The 20511-nt window shown below is 51.3% G+C and overlaps 1 protein-coding gene across 1 annotated transcript in view; it reads right to left on the bottom strand.

The window, feature by feature from the left end:
- LOC144734807 (potassium/sodium hyperpolarization-activated cyclic nucleotide-gated channel 2-like) overlaps positions 1–20159 on the bottom strand; it is an 85774-nt gene extending 65615 nt beyond the window's left edge. Inside the window, exon 1 of the mRNA XM_078617190.1 lies at positions 19471–20159. Within this exon, the coding sequence (XP_078473316.1) occupies positions 19471–19856 (386 nt within the window). The 5' untranslated portion in view covers positions 19857–20159. The remainder of the gene's footprint in view (positions 1–19470) is intronic.
- Positions 20160–20511: the final 352 nt, after the last annotated feature.

Here is a 20511-nt window from a genome sequence, read left to right on the forward strand (position 1 = left end):
AGGTTAAGAACCACTGCTCTAGAATGTTAATTGGCCTGCTCTTCCATGCGAGACAGACTTAATGTACGATTTGGGAGTACCCACAACTTTAGCCCACTGCCAAGCGCGACCTACCGATCAGATCCGTGCCGTACACATTCATACTACTACTTGCTGGGTGGATAGAGGCGGGGGTGGGTGGCGGGTTTAATAAGCTTGCCCCATTCCGACTTAAAACTTTCGTGACTGCAATAATTCATATTCGTTGGTTCTTTCGGTAAAGTCACGTAGATAGAAAAAAATCAAAGTTAATAAAATAAGTTAATAAATGTATTTTTATCTACGTGACTTTTTTTTGAATATGCTAAATTCATCTTGATATGCACATTCTTATGTTAAGGCGCTCTTCTTCCAACCCAGCTTATATATAAGCTCCAAGCTTGGTAGTGTCTCATTCTTCACCTGAAGACGGCAGCTTGCGTTGTGGCCGAAACGTCGTGAGAATTATTTTATTATGTTTTATTTTTATTATTTTATTATTTCTCTTCCACGTGATTTTACCGAAAGAACCAAGAAGATGAATCCCTGCAGGCACGAAAGCTTTAAATCGAAAAGACATTTAATTTGATTCAATTCTCAGCGCTGGATTTTTTTTTCCCAAGTGACAAAAATGTATCGAAATATTTAACGTTGTGTGTGTGGTTTGGTGGCTCAGTGTGTGTGTGTGTGCGGTAGTGTAGCGGTTAGCGTGCTGCGCTACGAAACTAGCCACCCGAGTTCGATTTCTGCTCATGGCCAAAATTAGAGGCGATTATCTGAACCGGTCCTGGGCCTCTCTTAGGTCGATTCAGCCTCCAATGAGTACCTGGTGCGGTATGTAAACATCGCCACTAAGGAGACAAAGGCGGTTGGGCGTGGTGCTGGCCACCCACCCCCTCATGTGTTATTTTGGCCTTCATAAGTGCTCACTAACAGCACTTGCCCCAACAGTCTGTTACAGGCTATGCGTCTTATCTTTGTATTACATTATTTTATTTTACCAGGTAAGGCCCACTGAGCTATACAGCTTCTTTTCAGAAGGGGCCATGGCGATCACAAATGCTAGCTCAGCGAAATTGTTTCATCGCGGCAAAATACTCCGAACGCGTGGATGTTGATTCCAAATGTTGGAGGGAGAAACGTGGAGGGCCACGGCAAAAAGATCCACGCGACCGCGGGGAGAACGCGCAAACTCCAAATATACAGCAGCAGCAGGCGTCAGGGTAGGGATCGAACCCACGACCTCCTGCACACCAGGCGAGGTAGTTAACATCTCCTAGCCACCGTGATGATGATGAGAGAGAGAGACGCGCAAACTCCAAATATACAGCAGCAGCAGGCGTCAGGGTAGGGATCGAACACACGACCTCCTGCACACCAGGCGAGGTAGTTAACATCTCCTAGCCACCGTGATGATGATGAGAGAGAGAGACACGCAAACTCCAAATATACAGCAGCAGCAGGCGTCAGGGTAGGGATCGAACACACGACCTCCTGCATACCAGGCGAGGTAGTTAACATCTCCTAGCCACCGTGATGATGATGAGAGAGAGACACACGCAAACTCCAAATATACAGCAGACGTCAGGGTAGGTATCGAACCCACGACCTCCTGCATACCAGGCGAGGTAGTTAACATCTCCTAGCCACCGTGATGATGATGAGAGAGAGAGACACGCAAACTCCAAATATACAGCAGCAGCAGGCGTCAGGGTAGGGATCGAACACACGACCTCCTGCACACCAGGCGAGGTAGTTAACATCTCCTAGCCACCGTGATGATGATGATAGAGAGAGACACGCAAACTCCAAATATACAGCAGCAGCAGGCGTCAGGCTAGGGATCGAACACACGACCTCCTGCATACCAGGCGAGGTAGTTAACATCTCCTAGCCACCGTGATGATGATGAGAGAGAGAGACACGCAAACTCCAAATATACAGCAGACGTCAGGGTAGGTATCGAACCCACGACCTCCTGCATACCAGGCGAGGTAGTTAACATCTCCTAGCCACCGTGATGATGATGAGAGAGAGAGACACGCAAACTCCAAATATACAGCAGCAGCAGGCGTCAGGGTAGGGATCGAACACACGACCTCCTGCATACCAGGCGAGGTAGTTAACATCTCCTAGCCACCGTGATGATGATGAGAGAGAGAGACACGCAAACTCCAAATATACAGCAGACGTCAGGGTAGGTATCGAACCCACGACCTCCTGCATACCAGGCGAGGTAGTTAACATCTCCTAGCCACCGTGATGATGATGAGAGAGAGAGACACGCAAACTCCAAATATACAGCAGCAGCAGGCGTCAGGGTAGGGATCGAACACACGACCTCCTGCATACCAGGCGAGGTAGTTAACATCTCCTAGCCACCGTGATGATGATGAGAGAGAGAGACACGCAAACTCCAAATATACAGCAGCAGGCGTCAGGGTAGGGATCGAACACACGACCTCCTGCATACCAGGCGAGGTAGTTAACATCTCCTAGCCACCGTGATGATGATGAGAGAGAGAGACACGCAAACTCCAAATATACAGCAGCAGCAGGCGTCAGGGTAGGTATCGAACCCACGACCTCCTGCATACCAGGCGAGGTAGTTAACATCTCCTAGCCACCGTGATGATGATGAGAGAGAGAGACACGCAAACTCCAAATATACAGCAGCAGCAGGCGTCAGGGTAGGGATCGAACACACGACCTCCTGCATACCAGGCGAGGTAGTTAACATCTCCTAGCCACCGTGATGATGATGAGAGAGAGAGACACGCAAACTCCAAATATACAGCAACAGCAGGCGTCAGGGTAGGGATCGAACACACGACCTCCTGCATACCAGGCGAGGTAGTTAACATCTCCTAGCCACCGTGATGATGAGAGAGAGAGACACGCAAACTCCAAATATACAGCAGACGTCAGGGTAGGTATCGAACCCACGACCTCCTGCACACCAGACGAGGTAGTCAACATCTCCTAGCCACCGTGATGATGATGAGAGAGAGAGACACGCAAACTCCAAATACACAGCAGGCGTCAGGGTAGGGATCGAACCCACGACCCTCCTTGCACACCGGGCGAGGTAGTCAACATCTCCTAGCCACCGTGATGATGATGAGAGAGAGAGAGACACGCAAACTCCATATATACAGCAGCAGGCCGTCAGGGTTGGGATATCGAACCCACGACCCTCCTTGCACACCAGACGAGGTAGTCAACATCTCCTAGCCACCGTGATGATGAGAGAGAGAGACACGCAAACTCCAAATACACAGCAGGCGTCAGGGTAGGGATCGAACCCACGACCCTCCTTGCACACCGGACGAGGTAGTCAACATCTCCTAGCCACCGTGATGATGATGAGAGAGAGAGACACGCAAACTCCATATATACAGCAGCAGGCCGTCAGGGTTGGGATATCGAACCCACGACCCTCCTTGCACACCGGGCGAGGTAGTTAACATCTCCTAGCCACCGTGGCGCCCGAGAAATGACCTTCAGCATCCGTTCCCCAAAGACATCGCTACAGTGCGCGTGTATATACCAAAATATGTGGAGAGCGGTGGTGCTACGGTGCGCTTCGAACCCGGCGACCAGAGTTAGATTCCCGCTCACGGCCAACACCGGTGGCGATGGTCTGAATCGGTCCAGAGGCCTCCCCTAGGTCGACTCAGCCTCAAATAAGAATCTGGTGCGCTGTGTAAATATCGCCTCGAGGGAGACAAAGGCGGCCGGGCGTGGTGCTTACCACGCACCCCACCATGTGCTGTGTCGGCATTGATAGGTGCTACTCGTCAACGGCACTTGTCCCCAAAGGCCTGTTACGGCGATACGCGGGATCTTTGTCTTCATAGATTAGACAAATGCCACCCAATTAAAGATTCATCAACTCGGCGTGGCCATCTCCGAGTTGACCCAAAGGGCCCCCCACTGCAACACAGAGGGGGGGGGGGGGCGAGAAAGCGGTGAGGAATTGAACTGCCACGGAGACTGCGGCTCTGTGTGTGCAGCTGATGATGATGATGATCACGATGCAGTCAACGTGGTTGGTGACGACGATGATGATGCAATGAATGTGGATGATGACGATGATATTGTCAAAGTGGTTGATGATGATGCAATGAATGTGAATGATGACGATGATATTGTCAAAGTGGTTGATGATGATGATGCAATGAATGCGGATGATGACGATGATATTATCAAAGTGGTTGATGATGATGATGTAATGAATGTGGATGATGACGATGATATTGTCAAAGTGGTTGATGATGTCGATGATGATGCAAGGAATGTGGATGATGACGATGATATTGTCAAAGTGGTTGATGATGATGATGATGATGCAAGGAATGTGGATGATGACGATGATATTGTCAAAGTGGTTGATGATGATGATGATGATGCAATGAATGTGGATGATGACGATGATGATATTGTCAAAGTGGTTGATGATGATGCAGTTAATGTGGATGATGACGATGATATTGTCAATGTGGTTGATGATGATGATGATGCAATGAATGTGGATGATGACGATGATGATATAGTCAAAGGGGTTGATGATGATGCAATGAATGTGGATGATGACGATGATGATATAGTCAAAGGGGTTGATGATGATGCAGTGAATGTGGATGATGACGATGATATTGTCAAAGTGGTTGATGATGATGATGATGCAATGAATGTGGATGATGATGACGATGATGATGTAATCAACATGGTTGACGGATGATGATGATGCTGTGGTGGTGGTTAGGCTAGCAGTGCCACTGCTGATGATCCGGTGAACGTGAATGTTGGTGATGACGATATCACTGTATAGATGTCATGTTGATGATGATGTTGATGACGATGATGTTGATGAGGACGACAATGACGGCGTTGGCGGCGGTGCTGCTGCTGCTGATGATCCAAAGAGCGAAACCCGGATGGCAATGATGGTTTAAATTCTGATGACTAAGATAATTTTTTGTCTCAATCGACTAAATAATCACTTAATTATTACTTACAGACTACACCATCCGCATTAGCCAGCGAGGTCACGAGTGGTCAAACAACCCCCCCCCCTCTCGACCCGCGCCTCTCATCCAGCAGTGGAGCGACAAAACGGCTCTGCTGGTGCCGTTGCTTGTAGCCACGCAGTTTGTAAATTGGAATGCGCATCGGCATACGCGCGGGTGTTATATTCCACGGCGCGTATGAGACGTAGCATTTGACCTTGGATGACCCCAATCAGAGGCATCTACGGGACCTTTTTGGCCAGTATCAGAATGATAAAAAGAACTATAAGAATAGGCTTTGACCCGCCTGGCAAGACAAACAGGAGATGTTTAAGATATTCAAGCAGCGAATAGAGACACCCCGATTGCGAAGGAATCAGCTCTGCATTGACCACACATGCTTGTAGCAACAACAACAACAAAAACCATGCAAATAAACGCGCTCTCTGGTTCACGGAGTCTCGACGCATTGCAATAGGCACATACTTGGCGTTCGAACGTCTTAACACGTCCTCCGTATTTCCTATTACATTTTTCAACCCAATCAGAGGCGTCCTATTCTTAGTTTTTTTTGGTAAAGTCACGTAGGTAAAAAATTAAAATTAATAAAAGTAAAATGAAAATAAAATAAAAATCACGACGTTTCGGAGGCAACACAAGCTTCCGTCTTCAGGTGGAACCGTCACAGCACGATAGCTGTATATCAAGTGAGTAAAATTCCTCTGCTCGGTTCATCCGTCATTGTTTCCCATTGTTGCACACTGCGATCGTACGCACAAAGACAAAGAGGGCCCCTTGGAGCCTACACGGGCTCTTTCGGCAAAGTGCTCTTGCTGAAGCCCGTGTGAAGGTCGTCACGCGCAAGAAGCTGGAAGCGGCCGGATATATGGCCGGCCGCCTTTGTCTCCCCAGTGCTGATGTTTACACAGCGCACTAGGTACTAATTTTAAGGCCGAGTGGACCTGGGGGGGAGGGGGGTAGGGGTAGGCACAGTAACGGTTTAAATATCCCTCTTTGATGTTAACCGTGAGCGGGAATCGCACAAAGTCAGGTCACCTGGGTTCATAGCGCGGTGCGCTAACCACTACGCCACCGCTCCCCACAGACAAAGACACACACACACATTCTCAACAACAACAACAACGAGTGCTATTTCGAGATGACAGTCCTGATAACACGAAGCTCCAGCCAGGCCACAGCCACTTCCATTGGGCCTTAATTTAGAAAGAGCCGATTCCAATTAAGATTGCGATCTAAGTGTGTGTGTGTCTGTGTGCACGTGCCCCACGTGTGTGTCTCTGTGTGCGCACACGTGTTCCGCGTGACGCAGACAACGCTAATTGCATGCACGTACGGTGCGAACTTCCTTCGCACCGTACGCAGCCAACCGCGCCAATTGCTCAGCGCGTCGCGTATTTGACGATCGCGTGCAGCGTGGGACGACTGCGACATTGATTAGATTCGAAGCTTTCGTGACTGCAGGAATCACTCCTTGGTGCTTTCGGTAAAGTCACGTAGAAATAAATTAAATTAAATAATAATAGAATACGACGTTTCTATTGCAGCACAAGCAACCATCAGCAGGTACAAATGAATGAGAAAACAAACATAGCCAACTTGGAAATAGAATTTCGATTTAAAGCTTTCGTGACTGCAGGGATTCATCTTCTTGGTTCTTTCGGTAAAGTCTACGTGACTTTACCGAAAGAACCAATAAGTTGGAAATAGAATGCAATACAACACAGAGAGTTGGCCAACATCACAGTCAACACTCCACCTTGTTGATTACGTTCTTCCAAAGATTGCTAAATTTGAGAGAGAGACAAGACACAGACACGGAGACACACAGAGCAGAGAGAGAGAGAGAGAGACACACACACACAGACACAAACAGAGAGAGACAAAACACAGACACGGAGACACACAGACAGACACACAAGCAGAGAGAGAGAGAGAGAGACTCACACAGAGACAAACAGAGAGAGACACGCACATAGGCACACAGGATTGTGAAGGGCAGTCAATCGCATGGCAAAGGTGGAGAGCGGTAGCAGGCGTGGTGGAATCTCGACTCAGTCTCTACAGATACCTGGACGCACGAACGGAACATTTCACATTCTCCAGCAGAGCGCGGCTGTGGTATCATCCAGAACGGACCCTGCAGCCAATACTCTTAGTGTTTTTTTCGGTAAAGTCACGTAGGTAAAAACATGAAATTAATAAAAAATAAAATAATAAAAATCACGACGTTTCGGAGGCAACACAAGTCTCCGTCATCAGGTGGGACCGTCACAGACAGATTTGCTGTATCAAGTGAGGCAGGGATTCCAAGATGCAAGTTCTTAAATACAAGTTATTTGTGTTTGCAGCCAATCCCCACGTTGCGGTCATCTGGGATGATGCAGCACCTGAATGTGAAACCGTAATTCGCCGCTGGGCCATCCACATCGGCATCTGCATACGACGACTACGACAAGAAGAAGACGAACAGCCCAGAGAGAAACGCGTGGGACACGTGACAAACACGACACCACCACCAACAACAACGACAACAACAACGACAACAACAACGATGGCTATCGAAGAGTCCCAGCGGCACACGAGTTCCCGTCCAGGCCACGGCTCTTCCCCACGGCTCTACCGAGGGAGCGGTGGCGCCGCGGTTGGCGCACTGCGCTAACGAACCCGGCGACCCGAGTTTCATCGATCGCTCACGGCCACCGAACATCGGTGGCAGCAATCATCGCCCTCCTCCTCCTCCCCCCCTCCCTCCCCTAGGTCGACTCAGCCTCAAATGAGCACCTGTCACGGTGTGTAGACAACAAGGGCTAACGAGCGTGATGCTGACAACACACCCCCCCAGCACTTGCCCCAACAGTCTGTTGAGGCTATACGGGGGGAGGAAGGGGTGGGGGATTCTTTGTCTTAGTGTGCCTTGCTCCATGAGAGAGATCAAGTCTCCATCACTTAGTAGTAGGTTTTTATCCTTTAAACTGGTACAAAACTGACACCTTTATACAAGGCATCATGTTTGCAATAACCACAACACAAGCAGTCAAAATGCAAACAAATATAAATAATGGTAATGATATGCACTGTCCTTGAAGTTGATTGGTCCACACCCGAGACAGCTTTCCTTAAAGCCTAGTCTCCATTAGTGTTGGACCAGATGACGCCAAAAGGCGTACAACTCAAAAACAGTGCACTATCAGAGTATTGAGAGCTCCCGGTAAGCATTTACACTGTTTTTGAATTGTACGCCTTTTGGCGTCATCTGGTCCAACACTAATGGAGACTAGGCTCTAAGGAAAGCTGTCTCGGGTGTGGACCAATCAACTTCAAGGACAGTGCATATCATTACCATTATCAGAGTTGTTTATTTTTGTTTGCATTTTGACTGCTTGTGTTGTGGTTATTGCAAACATGATGGCTTGTATAAAGGTGTCAGTTTAGTACCAGTCTAAAGGGAAAAAAACCTACTACTATATTTTGCCACTGGTAAAGGAGGTCTCCATCCCTTGTCACGGGAAAACACGATCTCATCGATTAAGGAGGCTTCTCTGTTATTCAGCTCCGTGATTGACGCGCAGAGCGATGGTTCGGCTACGTACCCGTGCGAAAGAAGTTCCACGTACATACAAAGACAAAGATCCCCCGTCTAGCCTTAACAGACCGTCGGGGCAAGTGCTGTTAGCGAGCACCTATGGAGGCCGGCATGGCACACGAGGGGGTGGGTGGCCAACATCACGCCCGGCCGCCTTTGTCTCCTTACGCGCCACAACAGGTACTCATTTGAGGCTGAGTCGACCTAGGGGAGGCCCAGGAGCGGTTTAGATAAAAGTCACTGGTGTGGGCCGTGAGCAGGAATCGAACCCGGGTCGCCGGGTTCGCAGCGCAGCGCGCTAACCGCTACGCCACCGCTCCCACGTACACAAAGACAAAGATCCCCCGTGTAGCCTTAACAGACTGTAGGGGGAAGTGCTGTTAGCGAGCACCTATGAAGGCCGCAATGGTACACGAGAGGGTAGGTGGCCAGCACCACGCCCGGCCGCCTTTGTCTCCCTAATGGCGATGTTTACACACCGCACCAGGTACTCATTTGAGGCTGAGTCGACCTAGGGGAGGCCCAGGAGCGGTTCAAATAATCGTCATTGGTGTGGGCCGTGAGAGGGAATCGAACTCGGGTAACCGGGTTTGCAGCGCAGCGCGCTAACCACTACACCACCACTCCCACACACACACACAGACACACACCCCCACATACACCCACATACACACACACACATACACCCACATACACACACACCTACATACACACACCCACACACACCCACATACACACACATCCACACACCCACACACACCCACACACACCCACACACACACAGACACACACCCATACACCCACATACACACACCCACACACACCCACATACACCCACCCACATACACACACACCCACACCCACACACACCCACATACACACAACCACACACACCCACACACACCCACATACACACACATACACACACACCCACACAGACACACATACACACACACCCACAGACACACACACACACAGACACACAGACACACCCACATACACACACACACACCCACATACACACACACATACACACACATACACACACACCCACACACACCCACAACAACACACAGACACACACACCCACATACACACACATGCACACACACAGACACACCCACACACACCCACAGACACACACACAGACACACAGACACACACACACCCACATACACACACATACACACACACAGACACACACATGCTCACGCCACGGTCTCGATTTGCCAGCAAGACGAGCAAGCCCAAGGAAGAATTGCCGCGCGGACGGATCGAGGTTCTAAAACGCCGTCCAACAGAAGGCGTTTGTCCGAGGAAGATATTTCATTTGTTCGGGTTGTTGTTTGTTGTTGTTTGTTGTTGTTGATATGAAGGCACGCTACCTGCTGTGATAATTGGATCAGAGGTATGGGCATCGTGGGAGAAAATGAGAAGCGTGCAACGAATGGAAAGCCGAGCGAAGTCTTCAAAACAAAGATGTGAGTTCTCAATGTAAGAAACGTCCTGGAGCACGCTTGTAATTACGAGAACTAGAAGATGTATTACTATACATACATAGACAAAGACCCCTCCCCCCAAAGACCCATAGACTAACACAGAGACATCTATAGACTAACACAGAGACCCATAGACTAACATAGAGACCCATAGACTAACACAGAGACCCATAGACTAACACAGAGACCCATAGACTAACTAACACAGAGACTCATAGACTAACACAGAAACCCATAGACTAACTAACACAGAGACCCATAGACTAACACAGAGACCCATAGACTAACACAGAGACGTATAGACTAACTAACACAGAGACTCATAGACTAACACAGAGACTCATAGACTAACTTACACAGAGACTCATAGACTAACATAGAGACCCATAGACTAACTAACACAGAGACCCATAGACTAACATAGAGACCCATAGACTAACACAGAGACTCATAGACTAACAAAGAGACCCATAGACTAACATAGAGACCCATAGACTAACCAACACAGAGACCCATAGACTAACATAGAAACCCATAGACTAACACAGAGACCCATAGACTAACATAGAGACCCATAGACTAACAAACACATAGACCCATAGACTAACTAACATAGAGACCCATAGACTAACACAGAGACCCATAGACTAACACAGAAACCCATAGACTAACATAGAGACCCATAAACTAACATAGAGACCCATAGACTTACATAGAGACCCATAGACTAACACAGAGACCCATAGACTAACTAACACAGAGACCCATAGACTAACTAACACAGAGACCCATAGACTAACACAGAGACCCATAGACTTCCATAGAGACCCATAGACTTACATAGAGACCCATAGACTAACACAGAGACCCATAGACTAACTAACACAGAGACCCATAGACTAACACAGAGACCCATAGACTTACATAGAGACCCATAGACTAACACAGAGACCCATAGACTAACTAACACAGAGACCCATAGACTAACACAGAGACCCATAGACTAACACAGAGACCCATAGACTTACATAGAGACCCATAGACTAACACAGAGACCCATAGACTAACACAGACTAACACAGAGACCCATAGACTAACTAACACAGAGACCCATAGACTAACACAGAGACCCATAGACTAACAGAGAGACCCATAGACTAACACAGAGACCCATAGACTAACTAACACGGAGACCCATAGACACACACAGAGACCCATAGACTAACTAACACAGAGACCCATAGACACACACTGAGACCCATAGACTAACACAGAGACCCATAGACACACACAGAAACCCATATACTAACATAGAGACCCATAGACTAACAAACACAGAGACCCATAGACACACACAGAAACCCATAGACTAACTAACACAGAGACCCATAGACACACACAGAGACCCATAAACTAACACAGAGACCCATAGACTAACACAGAGACCCATAGACACACACAGAGACCCATAGACTAACATAGAGACCCATAGACTAACTAACACAGAGACCCATAGACTAACACAGAGACCCATAGACTAACACAGAGACCCATAGACTAACACAGAGACCCATAGACTTACATAGAAACCCATAGACTAACACAGCGACCCATAGACTAACATAGAGACCCATAAACTAACACAGAGACCCATAGACTAACACAGAGACCCATAGACTAACACAGAGACCCATAGACTAACACAGAGACCCATAGACTAACACAGAGACCCATAGACTAACATAGAGACCCATAAACTAACACAGAGACCCATAGACTAACACAGAGACCCATAGACTAACACAGAGACCCATAGACTTACATAGAAACCCATAGACTAACACAGCGACCCATAGACTAACATAGAGACCCATAAACTAACACAGAGACCCATAGACTAACACAGAGACCCATAGACTAACACAGAGACCCATAGACTAACACAGAGACCCATAGACTAACACAGAGACCCATAGACTAACATAGAGACCCATAAACTAACACAGAGACCCATAGACTAACACAGAGACCCATAGACTAACACAGAGACCCATAGACTTACATAGAAACCCATAGACTAACACAGAGACCCATAGACTAACACAGAGACCCATAGACTAACACAGAGACCCATAGACTTACATAGAGACCCATAGACTAACACAGAGACCCATAGACTAACTAACACAGAGACCCATAGACTAACACAGAGACCCATAGACTTACATAGAGACCCATAGACTAACACAGAGACCCATAGACTAACTAACACAGAGACCCATAGACTAACACAGAGACCCATAGACTAACACAGAGACCCATAGACTAACACAGAGACCCATAGACTAACACAGAGACCCATAGACTAACTAACACAGAGACCCATAGACTAACACAGAGACCCATAGACTAACTAACACAGAGACCCATAGACTAACACAGAGACCCATAGACGAACTAACACAGAGACCCATAGACTAACACAGAGACCCATAGACTAACTAACACAGAGACCCATAGACTAACACAGAGACCCATAGACGCTTATCCGACCTCGGCGATCGGGAAGACGCGGACACTCTGTCCGCGTTCCGTCTCCCCGCATTGCCACAAGTCGCGCCGTTGATGGGTGTCCGCTCAGCAAACCCTTGGCAACGGGGGTTCGCCTCGCTCGGGCGCTGTGGCAGTGGTGATCGTGATCGTTATTGTTGCGATTAACAACGCGAAGGCCGCGCACGAGATACACGTACAACACAGGGGCAAAGATCCCCCTTATAGCCTTCGAGAGAATGTCGGGGCAAGTGCTGTTCGCGAGAACTTGCGCCAGGCCGAAACGGCGCACGAGGGGGGGGGGGTGTGGCCAGCACCACGCCCAGCTGTCTTTGTCTCCCCCCCCCCAGTGCTGATGTTTTTACACATCGCTCCAGGTATTCAATTGTGGCTGAGTCAACCTAGGGGAGTCCCAGGACCGGTTCAGATATTCGTGACCGATGTTAGGCTGTGAGCGGGAGTCGAAATTGGGTCATCATCATCGTCATCATCACCCACTGGATACACACTTACCGTCAGCAACCAATGTTACTGCATTCATCACCATCATCATCATTATTTCCTCATCATAACCATCATCACTTCCTCATCGTTATCATCATAATCCTGTCAGATACTTAATCATCATCATCGTTATCATCATAATCATACCGGACACTCATCATCATCGTTATCATCATAATCATACCGGACCGCATCACAATCATGATCGGCCAAGGTCAACCGTCTACTGCCCCTCCCCCCGCCCACTGCCCCCCCGCATGGAACATCTCAAACATTCAGTGCCGCTGGGAGAGACGTCAAAGTGGTTCCGTGCGTTCCGGACGAAGCGCATCAGGGTCGGGGAGGGGGGGCCGCCCCAGACCCCGTCTCGTGGCTCCTCCCTCGCCAAGGCGTCGGCCTCCACCGCCTTGCGTCACCGCGGCTCATCCCGGCTCGGGCAAGATTGTCCCAAGGACAGAGGTCGTAACCGGGTACCCGATACCCGTACCCTACCCGATACCCGGCTACCCTGGTGCGGCGGGGTACGGGTAGCCGTTTCCGACCCTGGTGCGGCTGGGTACGGGTACGGGTAGGCCGTGAGTCACTGGTGAGTAACCGTTTGTCACTCATTTCGGGTAGGGTACGGGTACGGGTAGGGAGCGGGTCGCAAATGGGTACCCGTACCCGGCCGGGTACGGGTACCCATTTGCGACCCTGGTGCGGCCGGGTACGGGTACGGGTAAGGAATCAAACCCCGTTTGCGACCTCTGCCGAAGGACCAGAAAATCTCCCCCTCCCCTCCCTCCCGCCATTCGTTATGCAAATCCCTTTTGTGCGATCCACTGCTGGATGAAAGTCCTTCCCCCTCCGCCGGGGTTTCGGCGTTCCCGGAGAGAGAGAAGGGGGGGGGGGGACATGGGTGTTGACCATACTTCACCACGCTGGTCAGTGCCGCTCATTATTAAATGTTGCCCGTGCTTGTGGAGATCACAAGCAGCGAGATGAATGCGGAGAGACAAAGCACGCACGATTGGCACCGTTGGATACGCGCGGCTGCGAAAGAAAGTTCAACACGCGCGCGTTGCAACGTCAAACTGACGATTCATTATTCTGTGCGCTGTGTTGTAGGGCTCTGCTTAGAACTCGGAGCGATGTCTCACGGGAGAGAGAGAGAGAGTCTTTGCCGATGAACGTCTGGCCGTTCGACATCATTTTCTGCAAGCAGAGCACGGCTCTGCAAGTTTTGAACACGAACTAATTGTTCTTCTTGGTTCTTTCGGTAAAGTCACGTAGAATGGAAATAATAAAATAATAAAAAATAAAACATTATAAAATAATTCCCACGACGTTTCGTTTCCATTCTACGTGACTTTAACGAAAGAACCAAGAAAATGAATCCCTGCAGTCACGAAAGCTTTAAATCGAAACTAATTAATTGTTTGCTGAAATTTTGCGTGCTCAGAAGTAAATGAATACGTATTTTTGAAAGAAAAAAAAAAGCCGTGAGGCTGAAAGGATGTGTAAAAAAATAAATAAACCAAATTAAATTGTTTTACGTGGAAGGGGGAACGGATCTTTGAAGGATGGGATAACAAACGCTGTGGCTAGCGCGGTGCGCTAAGCGATGCACCACCGCTCCATTTCCACCACACAACAAAGGTACAGATGCCCCCCCCCCCCGTATAACCTCAACAGACTGTTGGGGCAAGTGCTGTTAGCGAGTAACACATACGGAGGTGGGTGGCCAACGCCACGCCCGGCCGCCTTTGTCTCCCCGCGCGGCGATGGTTTACACACCGCACCGGTTACTCAAGTATCTGAGGATACCTATCGGGAGGCCCAGGACCGGTTCAGATAAATCGTCAGCGGTGTTGGTGACCTTGAGCGGAAATCGAACTCGGGTCAATAGCGCAGCGTAGCGCTAACCACTGCGCTACCGCTCCCCCTCAACTCACACACGAAAAAAGACAAAGATCCCCCGTGTAGCCTTAACATACTGTTGGGGCAAGTGCTGTTAGCGCGCACCTATGAAGGCCACCACGGCATACGAGGGGGTGGGTGGCTAGCACCACGCCCGGCCGCCTTTGTATCCCCAGTGGTGATCTTAACACACCACACCAGGTACTCATTTGAGGCTGAGTCGACCTAGGGGAGGCCCAAAACCGGTTCAAATAATCGTCACCCGTGTTGGCCGTGAGCGAGAATCGGACTCGGGTCGCCGGGTTCAAAGCGCAGTGCGCTAACCGCTACACCACCGCTCCCCCTCAACTCACACAGGCACACCTCACCCACTCACAAAGGCAAAGACCCCCCTATAGTCTTAGCAGACTGTTGGGGCAAGTGCCGTTAGCGAGCACCCATGAATAAAGGTCACTGGTGTTGTTGACCGTGAGCGGGAATTGGAAACGGTGTGGCCCGGGATACGTAGCGCGGTGCGCTAACCGTTGCGCCACCGCTCCCGCCACCGCTCCCGCCACAACACACGCGCGCGCACGCACGCACGCGCATCATCATCATCAGCGCCGCCGCCGCCGCCTCCGCTACCTCCACCGTGCATCATCAATGTTTTAGCGGCGAGACGACGATTCCGCGGTTGACATTGCGAGTCTAAAAATACCGCGTGTGAGAGCGAGAGGTGGTGGGTGGGGGCGGGGGCTGGACAAGGGGAATGGGGGGGGGAGCGAGGGGGGGCGTGGGACGGCCGTGTGGGGGGGGGGGCTGGACAAGGGGAATGGGGGGGGGAGCGAGGGGGGGGGGCGTGGGAGGGCCGTGTGGGGGGGGAGCTGGACAAGGGGAATGGGGGGGGGAGCGAGGGGGGGCGTGGGAGGGCCGTGTGGGGGGGGGGCTGGACAAGGGGAATGGGGGGGGAGAGATGTGCGAGGGGGGGGGGGCGTGAGAGGGCCGTGTGGGGGGGGGGGTGGACAAGGGGAATGGGGGGGGGGGAGCGAGGGGGGGGGGCGTGAGAGGGCCGTGTGGGGGGGGTGGCTGGACAAGGGAAATGGGGGGGGGGGGGAGCGAGGGGGAGGGGGGCGTGGGAGGGCCGTGTGGGGGGGGGTGGCTGGACAAGGGGAATGGGGGGGGGGGAGCGAGGGGGGGGGGCGTGTTTGGGCCGTGGGGGGGGGGGGCACTGCGTTGTCACGGCCCACAGGGAGCCTACAGCGCGAACCCCCACGACTCCGACCCGATTTACTTGCGGGGGGGGCAGGGTGGTGAGGGGGGGGGGCCAGGGTGGATTACAGTGCGTGGCTATGGGGGGTGAGGGGGGGTGGCAGTGACATCAGTGACTCAGCTCAACTGGAACGGACCCTGGGACTCGGCTCAAGTTGACTCCGCTCAAATGAGTATCTGGCTCCGGTGTGTAAACATCATCATTTGGGAGACAAAGGTGGCCGGGAGCGGGGTCGTGCCACCACCCAGCCCCCCCCCCCCTCGTGTGCCGTGACGGTTCTTAGCAGGCGCCCTGCCAACGGCACTTGCCCCGAACCGTCTGTTGAAGTCCATGCCGGCTGGAATCTTCGTTTGTTATTCGTATTTAATGCGTTCCCGGCAGCCTCGGATCGATATTAACGAGTTGGCTGAACGTCGGCGGCCAGTGACACCTCGGGGCCTCATCCGGCAATTCCTCTAGATCCACTCAGCCTTAAATGAGTCGCCTAGAACAGCGCGTAAACTTCAGGATAGGCTCATTTTTTTGCACCACGTTAGCCTCAACGTTTATATAATCGCACCAGAATAAGAATTTCCAGAAATTTTAAAAAACACACATCGATTCGTAATGCCTCCATCGTTGAGTCTTAAGAATTGTTAACAATCGACAATTCCACGTATTATTACACCACCACCACCACCACCACCACTCGTTCGCAACTTAACGGCTTAAGTTATCGTAACTACCCCCGTAAGTTAAGCTCCTCCAATATAATGTCGCTGAACACACATCGGTCAAGTTGCGTGAATGTCGAGATTATTGTGTTAACAGACCAAAGCAGTGTGTTAATAATACACACGTAGCCTGATTTCATTAAGTCAGACAAAAGCCCTCCCCACCAGCCCCCCCCCCCCCCCCTCCTGAAGGTTGATAAGTGCATAAATCTATTTACGACTTAATAACATTGGCCTCGACTTACCGAGGAGAACAACACTGAGTCTCAAGACTCTCTATTTCCACGGGAGGGGTCCTGCTACATTGGGATGGTTGGCCGGTTAAATTGTTCATCAGAGTTCGGCTCCTTGTCGGGGAAAAACCCGGAGGAACCCCATCGCACCGCATACGGAAATCTGTATTTGTACCGGAGGAATCCGATGAGCTATGAAGCTTTTTTACACAGATGCCCAGTAAAGGGGGAGACGGCTTTCAAAGAGCCGATCACGCGAACCGACTTGCTGTACTGTCAACAAGGCAAATCCCCGGTCACCTCGCCATGCACCCAGCGGGCGGGGTTCAGAGGTTCGCCAATCTGCACGTGATCCACCAATCCCAAGTCTTGCCTCGCAACAGCGCAAAAGAGCCCGGACCACCACCACCCCAACCACCACCACCACTCACCAGCACCACAGCCGCCACCATCACCAGCAGCAACAACACCACAGACACTCTTACTACCACCACAACCACCACCACTCACCAGCACCACATTCGCCACCATCACCAGCAGCAACAACACCACAACCACTCTTACTACCACCACAACCACCACCACTCACCGGCACCACAGTCGCCACCATCACCAGCAGCAACAACACCACAACCACTCTTACTACCACCACAACCACCACCACTCACCGGCACCACAGTCGCCACCATCACCAGCAGCAACAACACCACAAACACTCTTACCACCACCCCAACCACCACCACCACCACTCACCGGCACCACAGTCGCCACCATCACCAGCAGCAACAACACCACAACCACTCTTACTACCACCACAACCACCACCACTCACCGGCACCACAGTCGCCACCATCACCATCACAAGCAGCAACAACACCACAAACACTCTTACTACCACCACAACCACCACCACCACCACTCCCCAGCATCACATTCGCCACCATCACCAGCAGCAACAACACCACAACCACTATTACCACCACCACAACCACCACCACTCACCGGCACCACAGTCGCCACCATCACCAGCAGCAACAACACCACAACCACTCGTACCACCACCACAACCACCACCACTCACCAGCACCACAGTCGCCACCATCACCAGCAGCAACAACACCACAACCACTATTACCACCACCACCCCAACCACTATTACCACCACCACCACTCACCAGCACCACAGTCGCCACCATCACCAACAGCAACAACATCGGCACAACCACTATTACCACCACAATCACTACCACCATGACTACCAACATCACAATCAACCACCAGTCCTCACCACCGCTATCACAATCCCCACCACCACCAACCACCACTATCCCCATCACTACCAGCACCACCACTGGCATCTTCTGGACCACCACCATCACTACAGCAATCACCAACAGCATCATTACAATCATCTACACCACCAGCAGTAGAACTAGCAATAACAGAACTACAACCACCACAATCACCAGCAGCACAACCAACCACCACCATCATCACAAGCACCACCACCAGCAGTCACCACTACAATCCCAACCTCCACAAGCACCTCCACTACAATCACCACCACGACCATAATCACCAACTACAAAATCACCACCACCACCACCACAACAATCACCACCTCAACAACAATTACCACTTCCACAATCACCACCTCCACAATTACCACCACCTCCACAATCACCACCACAACAATCACCACCAGCACCACCACTAAAATCACCACAATCTCCATAATCACCACCACCACAACAATTACCACCTCAACAACAATTACCACTTCCACAATCACCACCTCCACAATCACCACCTCCACAATCACCACCAGCACCACCACCACAATCACCACAATCTCCACAATCACCACCACCACAACAATTACCACCTCAACAACAATCACCACCTCCACAATCACCACCTCCACAATCACCCTCACCTCCACAATCACCACCAGCACCACCACCACAATCACCACAATCTCCACAATCACCACCACCACAACAATCACAAACCTCAACAACAATTACCACTTCCACAATCACCACCTCCACAATCACCACCAGCACCACCACCACAATCACCACAATCTCCACAATCGCCACCTCCACAACAATCACCACCACCACAACCACCTCCCCCACCACCACAACCTCCTCCTCCGCCACCAACCGCCACCACGCCGACTCTACCTGAAGTCACTGTATGGGTGGATGATCCAGAATCCGGCCAACTTGACCCTCTCCTGTTCCTTCTCCACCGCCTTCTGGCTGCCGAACATCCTCAGCGAGAACTTGTTCACGCCTGGCAGCATCATCGCGCTGAACTGCCGGTGCATGAAGCTGCTCTGACTGCCAGTCTGGTCCACGTCTTCCCCCGCCGCAGAGGTCGAACCGAGGTTCGCGCCCGGCCCTCCGTCCTCCGCTTTGAGCAGAGACATCGAACCACCGACGCTGGCACCGCTGCCCCCTCGACGAGACATCTTCCGCTGCTGCTGCTGCTGCTCCGAAGATAAAGCGTCGTCCTTTCGGGAGCCGCCAACGCGCTGCTGTTGACGTCGTCTCGACGACCTTTTCATGGCCCCGTCCGCGAAGCGGATGGTGGTCGCGTTGTTGGAGTCGGATGATTCCTGCGGTGCCGAGTCCTCGAGGAATCGACAGCTGCCGAAGTTGGTCTCCACGGACGCGAGGCTCTCGCGACTCTGCGCGCAGTCGCCGTTGGGACTGCACTTGGCCACCAGAACTCTGGTCTCGTCCTCGTCCCGGCAAGACTCAACTCCCGGCGAGATCGTGTTCGCGATTGTTGTTGTTGTTGTGGCGGTGGTTGCCACACCACCACCACCGCCGGTGCTCGAGGGAGATGTGGACGAAGCAAGAGTCCGTAGTCGAATGAGTCTGCCACCACCACCGCCGCCACCACCGCCACCGCCACTCCCTCCGACGCTCGGGCAAAGACCTCCCTGTTGATCGGCCGCGTTGGATGACTGCTGCTGCTGCTGGTGCTCGTTCTGGCTGCCGTTCGTGTGTTCGTCGTCGCAGTCAATGAGACTGGCACGGGGGCACAGATGCTGGGGCAGGCTGTAGAGGCGTCTGCGCATTGCGTGTGGCAGCTTATCCATTGCGAGTCTGCGCGTGTGTCTGTGCGCGTGGTGAGTCTGTGTGTCTGTCCCGCCCGCGCCGTGTGAGTAATGTTAGCCTCCACCCGTCGCTCTCCTCCCCCCCTCTCTCTCTTGC

This window comes from Lampetra planeri, chromosome 53 (assembly GCF_965212315.1).
Source record: "Lampetra planeri chromosome 53, kcLamPlan1.2.h2, whole genome shotgun sequence".
Classification (NCBI taxonomy): domain Eukaryota; kingdom Metazoa; phylum Chordata; class Hyperoartia; order Petromyzontiformes; family Petromyzontidae; genus Lampetra; species Lampetra planeri.